The sequence below is a fragment of the Cyclopterus lumpus genome, chromosome 3, assembly GCF_009769545.1.
Source record: "Cyclopterus lumpus isolate fCycLum1 chromosome 3, fCycLum1.pri, whole genome shotgun sequence".
Taxonomy (NCBI): Eukaryota; Metazoa; Chordata; class Actinopteri; order Perciformes; family Cyclopteridae; genus Cyclopterus; species Cyclopterus lumpus.
The window spans coordinates 5,628,738-5,641,093 of record NC_046968.1 but is presented as its reverse complement, the minus strand read 5'-3'; the positions used below and the strand labels follow the sequence as shown (position 1 = coordinate 5,641,093).

The 12,356-nt window shown below is 44.3% G+C and overlaps 1 protein-coding gene across 1 annotated transcript; it reads right to left on the bottom strand.

The window, feature by feature from the left end:
• Positions 1-1,872: 1,872 nt before the first annotated feature.
• On the bottom strand, positions 1,873-11,607 carry mapk6 (mitogen-activated protein kinase 6). Its single transcript, XM_034559746.1, has 8 exons — positions 11,466-11,607; positions 9,778-10,634; positions 9,346-9,663; positions 5,614-5,758; positions 5,068-5,232; positions 4,750-4,945; positions 4,373-4,490; positions 1,873-4,226 (listed from the first exon to the last, which is right to left on the bottom strand). The coding sequence occupies exons 2-8, from the start codon at positions 10,012-10,014 to the stop codon at positions 3,147-3,149; spliced, it is 2,259 nt and encodes a 752-aa protein (XP_034415637.1). The 5' UTR covers positions 10,015-10,634; positions 11,466-11,607; the 3' UTR covers positions 1,873-3,146.
• Between the last annotated feature and the right edge of the window lie 749 nt (positions 11,608-12,356).

Sequence of the window (12,356 nt, the reverse complement as noted above, 5' to 3'; positions counted from 1 at the left end):
ATACATAGCTTAGTATTCATATAAAATGATATTGATGGGCTGGACTATGTGACTTTGGAAGTAAATAAAGCTTTTAAAGTGCAAGAGCCCGAGAGGTGATGCCTATTTATAAAGGTACTTTGTGTTCTAACTTTAGTATCTCTGCACAGCTCTGGTCTGAATATGGACACACATTCTGACAACGAGGTGCCATAATGAGCAGCCTCAAGTTGTAGCAGATAAATGCTGGAGGCTTTGTCTCCACATGAGTTCAACCTCACCGCGAGAACTTTGCCAAGCGGCTCATCGCCTCTATGAGTTATTTCAGCTCTCTCCATTGGAGGAGGAAGCGCTGTAGAAGTTGTAATTGGCCTTCCAGGGAAAGAGAATAGCAACAATGACCTTGAATTAGCAGGCAACGTCATCTGGATGGGTAGCGAGTAAAGCTGCTTATCCTAGTGTTCCCTGGATTGTATTTTTAACTTGACCTCACCTGACAGGCCCCCGGGAACCGACCTCAGATGGTGAGGGATGAGTGTCAGGAGGAAGGGAACAGTGAGGTACAGAGGTGCAAGACTAAGAAGAGTTGCAGTGGCAACTTTCAGAAAGAGTGGGAGGGTGGCGACGGCAATGAGGAAGCCTGTGCGATGTCGATGTTGACATCTGAGTAGAACAGCTGACAAATTAAATCAGAAGCATCACACCCAGAGAGCAAAAGACAGAGAGGAGGCATGTTTATGGAGGACATGGGAGCTTTTTTAAAAATTATTTTTATTTATTTTTTAAAAGGTGAAAATTGCAGACGACATTTTGACCTACATTTATTCTGAAGGCGCTCCTCTTGTTCCGTCACTTGGCACAAATCAGGTACCTTAACTTCCATCGGAGTTTTCCAGCAGGGTTTAATCTCTTCGGAGGATTCTATTGTAACCAAGAGAGCCAGAAAACAACAGAGCTGGCCTCGTATCTTTCCCAGCAGGAATAACTCAAGCCCAGCTGTAGCTGATTACATAGAGGCAACCAGCTTTCCCCTCGTTTAAAGAACCAGCGTCTTGTCCGCGAATGACTCATGAACCTCATGTGGAGAGGTTAACTCTCCTGCTTACACGTTGATGCATTAATATAACTATTTTAATAATATAGTAAAGATACAGTAAAGCGTAGTTGTACTTTTATAAGTATTTTTGTGTTGCTCATGAAACAGGTTTACTTGAACGCAGCACCTTTTACTTATAATTGAGAATATTAACAGCTTGGAATTAATTATTGTGCTTCAACCCTTTTTGACTTGTTAAAACATTTATCTATTATTAAAGATGCACACTATTTATACACCAGAGTTTGAAGAATCAATTCCCCTCGACTCCAACAGAGGGTGTATGCTTTGAGTAAATCACCATCTTATCCTAAAACTATCAGGGGGGGGAAGGGGGACGACAACGTCACCACACAATCTGATCCATCAGCTCTCTTATAGGCAGTTCAACGTTTGAAAGTACATAAAGTAAGGCGGCCTGCGATGGGTCATTAACATGGCATCAGACGGTTTCTACAGCCGCTTCGTTGACAAGGAATTGCGTCACTGTTGAACAACTAGTAAATAAACACGTTGCTACGTAATCCTGCTTTACACCCCGAGGGCAGGTGGGACTCTGTTCCAAGGCGACAGCTCGGAAATATTGTGGACTGAGCCAGAGCTGCATTTAGCTGGTGACTTGCAGTGTAATTTAGGCTGCCTACTTTGACATTGAAATGGAGTCTAGGTGTCAGCATTTCCTCCACCACCAAGGCTCTCGTGGCTGTGCGGACACAATTAAAGTTACAAAAACACCACTTGACTGAGTGCACGAGGTCAGTCATCCCCGACCAAAGAGGAAAAAGGGAGACACAAACTAAACTTTGCCAGTCATTTTATTTTGAGATATTTTGTAGAACAGGGGAACCAATGATTACAAAAAAAGTCCATAAGTGTTCTACATGCTACACCGTAACCTAATTTATCATGCTTGCCTGGAAAAAGTACATAGAAAAAAAAACGTACAATTAAAACTGACATACTTTATACTCACCATTAACTTTACTTTTAATGTACCTTCCTCTTGCCTCCATGCACGCATTTTTTTTTTTTTAACATTACATTTAGATAAAAAATTAAGACTTTTAGGCGCTTCTTTAAACCATAAAGCAGTTTTTCCTTTAAAGACAGAACGCACCTATAAATAAAAAAACCAAAATGAACATAAAAAATGATATCCATTTGGATAATATTGGTGGAAAATGGAAAGCCTCAACTTCGTTTTGAACATAACGGATGAATTTGCATCCTACCATAAAAACGCCCATATAGTGCCGAAATGAAAATGGAAGTCCGCCCAACTCAATCTTCAATAATCACATTGAAATAACACATTTTGATAAAATAAATATCGCACATCTGCTAGAAATAAATAATGATTACTGAAACACCTCACTATGTTAAATGCTAAAGTGAGACAGATTTCATCTACGCGACCCGGGTGGTCATGTGTGTAAAGCACTAGTGCGGCTTCGAGTGTCTCTCGCGGCTGTTACCTTGAGGTAGATAACACATTTACATCAACGCCTACGATAATGGTTGCTGCTGGCATCATGTGTCAGATTTACAGTATGAAAGGGTTATTTTGGAAGCTTTCTTTAGGGAAAAATGTCATCAAATCAAACGAAAAATTTAAAAAAAAGAAAGACATCCAATCACCTTTTTTTCCTTTGCATCCCCACCCAGGAAAGGCAACGTTAGCGTCTAGCTTTCCTTACGTCGCACCCTAACAGCCAACTCTTTGAATCAGGACTCGTCTCCTACAAGCCCTCTTTCTTCGAGTTACTCCTCTCCTGCTTTCCGTTCTTCTACAGTACTTAAGTGTGCAAGTGACATGCCAGTTTAGCAATGAGGACGTAGACATTAACCCATGAAGGCCTGGTGACTGAGGCTCAGAGTGAGGACCTAAACTCTTTAAATATAATAAATCAACCCTCTCAACTCTTTCAAAAAACTAAACAAAGAAAATAATTAAAAGTAACCGTAATAAAAAAGGTATGAAATGATTCAAGTTCAATAATATAAAGCATTATTAAAAAAAGAAAAACAAAACTGCCTAGATTTTGCACTGTGTCGGAGGATATATTTTTCTTTAATTAAGATGCTTGAAGATGCTGCTGTATGTTTTGTGGGCAATCTGTGGGGAGCATTTGACAGCGCAGGGGGTGAGGGACGCCTGGATGGATTTTAGAGGCAAGTCATCGGTGCTGTCAAAGCCCGGCAGGGCCAGAGAGTCCAGCTGAACATTGAGGACAATCTCCGCGTTCCTTCCGAGGAAGCTCGCGTCCAGCTCTCTCACCTCCGAGGGCTCCGTCTCCAAGCTGGCCACAGTCTCTTCCTTCCGGCTGAACAGGCGGTCCAAGTAGCTGGTGTACGTGCTCTCCTTCTGGTCCTCTTTGCGAATGTCCCAGCATGCTTCATCTATCAAACAGCCGTTCTCCCCGACTCGCTCCCCGGAGCCGAAGCTCTCCCAGGGGTGAGTGGGCCAGGCCTCGTCCCCGCCGCTGACACACAACCCTCCTCCGCCTAACTGGGCGAAGTTTACCAGGCACTTCTCCTCCTTCTCCTGACTTATGGACTTTGACATTGAGCCTGAGCGGGGAGCCTCCAGGTGGGAAACTGAAGCGTTGAGCTCGTTCAGGAGGCCTACCTCGTTGAGGAGGGCCACCTCCTGACAGGGCTCTGGCTGCAGGCTCAGTTTAATGGTGCTGGCAATGAAGGAGTCAAAGTCAAAGCCTTGGTTCTGCTGGCTTTGGGGCTTCTCTGTCTGGTGTTTCTCCTGCTTGCTGTCCTTCTCCACCGGGAGAAGGTCTTCTCTGGTCTTCTCGGCCTCCTGCAGCGCAATCTGGGCCTTCACCAGGCCGTTCATCTCGCACTTGCTCTTGGCCTTGCCCTTCTCCTTGCTCTGCTGCTCCTTCCAGTTGGAGAGGTCGATGATGAGCTTGGGTTCGTAGTAGTGGTTGACTTCACTGTCCCTCCAGATGAGGTTGTCCAGGTAAGAGGGCGACACAGCCTTGTAGTTACAGGTGTGGCTACACTGCAAGTCACAGTATTTGTTCTCGTGGTGGTCTTCCTGCCAGGATCGCTCTGGCTGGAACAGAGTGGAGTAGTCGAAGGACGGCTCATCCAAGAACTTCTCCCGATCTCCATCAGCATATTTACGAGGATCCACCTGGAAACAGACAAGAGCCAGAAGTTAGCCTCATAACACTCATTCAGCCAGGAGCAAGACATTATTTTCAGCTGTTATCTATAGCATTTAAATGTATTCTTAAAGTGTATAAAGTAAGCAGAAATAAACAGAAGATTCAAACACACCTGAACCTCCTCCTCGTCTGTAACATCAGAGAGAGCCCTCGGGTCAACCTGACCTTCATCTGGGTCGTGGGTGCTGTGCAAGTGCCAGTCTGCCTCCGACAGCTGGCTTTCATGATACCTGATAAGAGCATCAAAGAGAAACTTCAGTAACCAAACAGTCCTTGTAATGGAGCTTTCTTTGAGTAATTTGGTTTGTCTAAACATGCAAAAACACAATGTTTTTTTTCTTCTGATCATGTGACCTGAATGTTCATATTTTTACCGCTTAGTTAGCAAAAAAAACAAAAAAAAGAAAGATATTCTCCACTAAAACTAAGCTCAAAATGTCAGCCCATGGAATTTGCATTTCTGAGCTTGGTCACAGAGAGCGAGCATACCTGTCCCAGGTGTGGCTGTGGCTCTGGTCCATGAGCAGGATATCATCTACTTCGTCCTCAATGTGAAACGGGTGCAGAGAGACAGGTTCGTCGAGGGGGAAGGAGTAGTCAGCCATATAGGGGTGGGCCAGGGCCTCCTCCGCAGTGAGACGATCCATGGGGTTAAAGGTCAGGATCTTCTCCAGGAAATCCAGGGCTGCAGAGAGGGAGGCCATTGGATGATCAAGTAAGAAATGTGAATTACGAGAGACAAGATCTGTTTATGACAACATGTCGAGCATGTGAGCAACTACGGATGAATAAGTAAGTGGTGCTTACCCTGGGGACTGACGTCAGGCAGCAGCCTGGCCAGTGGTGTGTGAGGCTTGGACATGTCATTGCGGATGAAGACGGGGATGACGCTGTGGAGCTCCTGTCGGTCTTCCTCACGCAGTACGGGGATGGACTCCAGGATCAGCTGCATCTGCTCCAATTCGTGGGCTCCTGAACCACCAGGCAGACAAACATTAGGCACTTTCTTTGAAGGGTTACACAACCCTAAACAACTGCATGACTAAGTGAGTTTATTCTGGGCGTGGCTGAGCGCAGCAGATCATGGGAACAGAGTATTTGTCTTGTGTTCAGCTCTAGGCAATTTTGACAAGAACAGCCAGTCTCACAACTCCAGCTGGATATGCAAAAGAGCGCAATAGGGATATTAAAAGCGACTTTGGGCCAATCTCTTGTCTGTTCTGAACAAAGACATTAACTAGCAGGATGAACAACTGGCGCTCAAACCTGTGCTCCACAGTTACCTCTACTTTCTGGTACATTTGTATGAGGTTTTACGGTGAGTCAGAGATTAGTAACCAAGTCAACATTTACCTGCAAAGAGGGTTTTCCCTGTGAGCATCTCCGCAAAGATGCAGCCAGCGGCCCACATGTCGATGGCTTTGGTGTAGTTGTTAGGAGACAGCAGCAGGCGAGGAGACCTGTACCACTTGGTGACGAGACCTTCAGAGAGATGACCCTGTGTTAGAAGGGGCAAGGCATTTTAGTGAGACTAAAACATTACAAGAAAGCATATCAGCAAACCATATATTTCTTCAAAAACCACTGGGTCGTTCACAGCTAATGCTGTAAGGCTCTAAAAACAAATTTCCCTCAGTTATAAAAATATAAATGTGATTAACAGGACTTCCCTGTGCCACACAACACTGCTGCTAGCACGAGTCCCAGAACAAACCACGCCTGCTGGTCCGTGATAAACTTGATGACCCCTCATGCAGTCTCCTTGGCAAACCTGCTCTGTGCTGGTCACGTACGCAACACAGCATGGAGACAAAGACCCCAGAGAGAAAAGACAGATGAAAAGGGGGAGATCAGACATGTGCAGGCCCTGTCAGCAGTCTGAGAGCGCAGGATAATCCCCCGCTGCCACACTCTCCACTGACCAGTGACACCAATCTGCACTCCACTCTCACACAAAGACTACTCGCAGAGCAGGACACTGAACACAAAGGAAACTGACCTGCGCGCGCGCACACACACACACACACACGCACGCACGCACGCACGCGCAGTGGTAGTCTATGAGACCAAAATGGTCAGCCCCACCACGAGCCAGGCTTTAGTTTCTGCCCTAAATTAGCCACAAATACTTTACGTCACACTACACTGCATCACTCCTGTTTTGATGTGCCTATAAATGAATCGCCGTGTAGACAGCATTTCTTTCGGTTAACCAGCTAATCTGTCTGTCGAGTCTAGCAGTGGCTTTAACAATGAAGCTTATGAAGAGGTAGACAGGAATTACAGGGCACAACGAAGACTGAAACTTGCAAAGCAGTCCAGCATTCATTCTGAGAAACAGCCAATAAATTGTCCGACATGTGGTCACAGTGGAGAAATGTCTGCAACCAGTTTAGCAGAGCATTGCAACAATTTTAGATTAGGTTATCTGGAAAGTTTTGTGTCATTGCATTAGGACAATTCTGTGTAAAATGGACTCTGAACTCAAAAAGGATCAGAAGAGTTTGCGCACCAGCTGAGGGCATTTAAGTGCATGAGCTGAACACTCGCCCCTAACTGTTACTGACCTCTCAGGGAGCCACGAACCACAACGACACAGGAATTAACGCATCAGTCATCTCAATACCTCTGGCAACAGTTGGTGAATAACTTAACCGCCTGATCTAGATCAGACCAGGCTGACATTCAGTGACTCAAAAGGCTCCCTCTGTGTTTCTGGCTGCGGTTTATCACAGCAACCTTTAGCAGGTCCGACCAGATGTCAGCAAACATGGTTTGTGAAGTCAGTGAGATCACCACCAGCCTAGCCTCCAATTGCAGGAGAAAGCTGTGCTGCTTCACAGAAGCCTCACGATACATTTCCTTGCTGGCACTGAAGATATTTTAGTCTTAACCCACCCACACGTGAATAATTTCACAGGAAAACCACTATAAAAAGATGGCTATGTGGAGGTTGCACTGCAATAATTAGGTCTGTATGTCTGATCACCATAATTCTTTTGCTTCCATGATAAAACAACCATTAGTTGCAAGAATCTGCAGGATATTTTCACGCTTGGAACAATAAGTAAAACCACATCTCTGAAAATCATTACGCCATTCGTCGACTCCGCAGCATTTTTCCAGTTTGATCCTGTGAAGTCTGGTGCCAGACAGGCCTGTTGCTGGCTGAATATGTAGGTCAAATGTGTGCGTGTACTTTCAGTTGTGGTTGTATTGGGTGTTTGTGTGGAATAAAAGACCTCTGAACCTCCCACCCCCTTCTTATAACATTCCTGAAAGTGTCCCTGTTATTATCACTTTACAGATCTAATAAAGACATTCTGATGTAACATGTCCAAACTAGGCTGGATTTCCCCTCTAAAAACACATGTTGCCACACTGAGCAGATGTTATATCACTTAACTAAGAAACACATTAAATGTGTTACACTATCCTGGAGTAGTAAACAAAGCCTCAGTTAACCTTGTGTAAAACCAAAACATCTTGCTTGAATACAACCAATGCTAAGTCGAAATGGCTGAGTGTTCCACAGTGTTATTTTTCCCTCTTGTTAAAAAGGCGGCTACAACTGGCAACACAAGCAGCTTCAAATAAGGCCTTGAGAAAGGCTCCCACAACAAGACAAAGTGCTGGCTGGGAAAAGGAGGAGAACCAGGGTTGGATGAAGGCACGTGAATTCTTGCCATTCTTGATTCTGGGCCACCACAAGGGCCGGCCTTAAGGTTCACAAAGGCAGAAACAGCCTGCTTTCTCAAAACAATGGAAAGATATCCCAGACAGTTACTCGTGGAAAGTTTTATACAGCATACTTAAAAAACAGAACCATTCATGGGAATCATGAGCTACAATGTTGTATTAACCCAAATGATAAAAAATAAAAAAAAGTGGGAGAAAAAGTACCTAGAGCACTGGTGCATTAATCCATACAACCCTTTACTGATACTACGGCACAAAGTGAAGTCCACTGGCAAAGAGCCCTTCTTTATTTAGAAACAACGTTATCCAAATAACATGCACCGCAGAGCTACGGCAGACAATAGTCATACACAAGAAAGTCAACCCCAGTCAAGCAGCTTTTCAATACCCACTTGCCTGCATGTTTTGCATCAGGGAAAAACTGCTTATATAGAGGGAAAACCACCCACATGGCAAACTCTGCTGTAAGGGAGAAGGGCAGTAATGTTGAGTGGATGGCTATAGTGACTTATAGTAAGCGTGTGAGAAACTCACTCCTTCCCGTCAACTACGAGCTCCCGCCTTCCTCTTCCTATTGCAGAGAGAGCTATTGTCTCCACCCAAGATATGACTCATGTGACAATATAGAAAATCTGAGCTGAAAATGTGACTAGACTACAAAAACATAGAGGTAGTGTGCTGGAAATGAGCAGTTCTGGGAAACAAGTGTGTGTAAGTTTGCCTCAGAGTGATGGAAGCTGTGTAAGGGATATGAATGAGGCTGTGCCAGCCAGAGCCCACTTCAGACCCTCCAGTGACTAATCTGAGACACGTGTGAGTATCCGACTGCCTCTGTGCTCCAAAAGAGATCCAACAGCTACAGAAAGCAAAAGACTTACCAACCTAGATTTCCTCACATCACACCACCATATGTCCTTTGACTAGAATTTCCATATCCTTTTATAAGAAGGTGATAAACACAAAAGGGCAATACAGAATGATCCATACCAACGCAATCTACTTTGCTGCTACCAGTGCACTGCCCACTAACAACATGCTGGGTTTAGGAAGAGCAGTAAAATATGTACATCCAGGATTGGGTGTGACAACATCTGGCTTGTCATGCTCTCATTTTCCACAGCCTGACTTCTGACAAAGGAAATAGAGGCGCTGCCGCAAGGAACCATATCCTGTCATGTTTACTTCCTGCTGTGAAACTCTGTCACCAACCACATTACTGGGCAACAGCGCAAACATCATTGCAACAAAGCACTCATCTGTAGGAAGAATGTGTGCAAACATTTGCTACATCTGCTCTTCTTAAAGCTCATCACGAAATCCTATAAAATTCACATACTCTCCTCAAACACAGACTGACTGAAACAGTTATCCAGAGGCTGGCCATACCTTATGAGAATAGTGCGGGTCCATGATGCGGGCCAGCCCAAAGTCCCCGATTTTCAGTACCAGGTCCTCCGTGTTGACAAACAGGTTGGCAGGCTTGAGGTCACGGTGCAGCACATTGGCAGAGTGGATGTACTTAAGGCCCCTGAGGAGCTGGTACATGAAGAGCCGGGCATGATCTTCAGACAGAAGGCCCCTCTCGAGCAGCTGACACAGGTCTGTGTCCATGTACTCCTGCACAATGTAGACAGAGTTGACCTCTGTCAGGGACACCACATCCTCTGTTAACCTGCGACCGTTGGGGCCCAATGTCTCAAACACCTGGTGACCAAAAAGAAGATGTGTCCGTGTTGAAAGTCAAAATTTGACTTTTTACAAACTCAGAAAATCTGAGAAAAAATTAATTTTTTTTAGATTAAACCCCCAGAAACTTACCTTGACAATGTTGTCGTGGTCAAGGCGTCTAATAATCTTGATCTCTCGCAGGGCATGCTTCACACTCTGGGGATCCGTCAAGATAATTTTCTTCACAGCTACACGCTTGTCACAGTCTGTGTCAACTGCTGAGAACACCAGGCCGTTCGCTCCGTAGCCCAGAGGCTTCAAGTCCATGTAGCGAGAACCCAGGTCAAAGCCGTGGATATTCATCAGCGACTCAAACTTTTCTGCCATGGCTGTTTTCAGCTTTTACACCAAGCTTCTGCTTTCTCTGAATGTGCGGTCTTTGGCCTTTTTCAAGTCCAAATGGAACACCAACAGAGGATTTTATCAGACAATCCCTCCACTGCCGTAGCTAACTGACCCCTGTATCGATGACTACAGAGTCCCCCTGTCTATCTGTCACTGGCAGATTTGGGGAACCGATGTGTGGTTAAACTTTGGTTCCATCTTGAGTAAGGGGAGAAAATTGTTAATTTAATTTCTCCTCCAATGCTGGATGTTTAGATATCTTGATATAAGCAAATGATTATAGATTGCTATGGAATGGTCTTTAAGGCCAATTAAAAAGAATTGAGATTATAGTAAACTATAAAAGCATGTTGTTGCATCCTTACAGTGCCGATACATTCAGTGTTTGACTGGTCCTGAGCAGCTTCATGTATTTTGTTATTTTTTTGTTAATTATTATGTATCCGTCTGTAATTCAAATGCAAGTCAAGTCACCTGATCTATAAAACTGAAATGAGTCTGGCCTTTAAGTCTTCAAAGTAATGATTAACTCTCAATGATCAGGTGGCTCAAGCTCGCCACAGTCGCAATCAAAACTATCCTCCATTTTACTTGGGTATACCCTAAAAGATAAGAGAAAAACAGAACAAATAAAAGGTTAGGAGGAAAAATTCAATGTAATGCCAGAATAGGAGCGTTACACGTGCATAGTTTTACAATAGTACCTGTCCACCACATAATCTTCCGTTGCACAAACATGTAGTCAAACCCTAACTCGGACTAAATATGTTGGGACTTTCACAAGATCAGCAGTCAAAACAACAAACACTCATATGCCGGCTTTAGGATAAACGTGGTGTCATTAACGGAAACTAACCCTCCCCCGCCCGGTTCAGGCGCAGGCTAGTCCGGTTTTTGGGTATCGATCAAATAAAAAGGAGATATAACACAGAAGCTTAGCTCGGTTCAAAACCTGTGAGGGTGTTTACATATAACACATTATAGTCTGGAAACAGACTGTATTCTGAGCCGTAAATGTTACAATGTTATCCGCGGGGTCTCTGACTGGCTGGCGGAAAAAGTCAAGAATGGAAGCATAACGGCGAGCAGACAAGCTAGCTACCGGGAGACGGCCACTTGGTCCTAATATATCACACAACATGTCCACCCGGTAGCAAACACGTGAACCGTATTACGAAGGAGACTAGGACGCCAACTAACCCTGGCTCTTTCATTAACATTTAAACGAGACGTTAGACAGATACACGCGGATGAAGCGAACAAAGGAGTCGTTGTTGGCGGAGGCTTCTGACTACGTGGTCTATATAGCTCTCCTCGCGCTAAGCAGCACAAAGCCGACCTCGGTCAAACCGTTAAAAATGAACCCACAGCCAACAGTGAAATGACATCTAATGTCAGTAATAGTGACAACAGACGTATGGAAAATTACTCACAGTCCGTATTCGTAGCATTAGACTCGGTGTGTGTTTAATCAAACCCAGCCGCGGTTTGACCGAGCTCCGCTGCCGAGCTCTGCGGATCTGTAGCAATCGCCATTGAGGCTGGGCAGAGCTATGAAATGCAGCGTGACGTCACAACGCTGCCTTCAGGGATAGTCGGATATACCTCAACTACCTTGGGAGTTCTTCTCTATTATTATTATTATTTTATAGTTGAAGTGGTATTTTTGCTGTACATTTAAATTATTGGTGGCCGATGTATTTAATTATACGAAACATGGATTACAGAAAACAAATCGCAGCGCATAGTAAGTAGCATATCATATTTGTTGGCGGTCTAAGATACCGTAATATATCAGATATTGTTATATTGTATAGTAATAGAACGCCCAGACGGTCGTTTTCACATTACACGTTGAAGCTCCGAGTAGTACTTGAATGTAGCAGGAGTCATTAACAACATGTGTTTGCATGAGATCACGTGACCGCGGCGGATTCAAAATCCAACTCAGTATTTACAGGTTTATGGATGAAATGATAACAGCATAGATGCCAATAATATTCTGCAGTAAACAAGAATGCCATAATCATATGTATGTAGCATATCATCATAGCACATTGAAAACAAAGTTCAGCCACTGCTGTAAAAACATATATCATAGTGTATATAAACGGCATGATCCTATAAACAGAAAGAAGACAGGAGACGCTTGCTTGACTGTTTACCGCTCCTTCAAATATGAACAAAATGGCCAATGATACGATAAAAAACATTATTCTGTATCTTATTTTACTGTCCAGATATGACACAAATCCCAAACAGGTATAGGGTGCACTGAAATGCTGCGGACCAGATGATCTGACAATTGCGTGTCTGACCTATTT

Bases quoted from the DNA above. Each gene is read 5' to 3' on its own strand.
- mapk6 (XM_034559746.1), bottom strand. From the start codon at position 10,014: ATGGCAGAAAAGTTTGAGTCGCTGATGAATATCCACGGCTTTGACCTG. The intron at 9,664-9,777 runs GTAAGTTTCTGG...TTTGGTCACCAG, and splicing joins ACCACGACAACATTGTCAAG to GTGTTTGAGACATTGGGCCC. The intron at 4,946-5,067 runs GTAAGCACCACT...CCCTCTCTGCAG, and splicing joins GCCTGACGTCAGTCCCCAGG to CCCTGGATTTCCTGGAGAAG.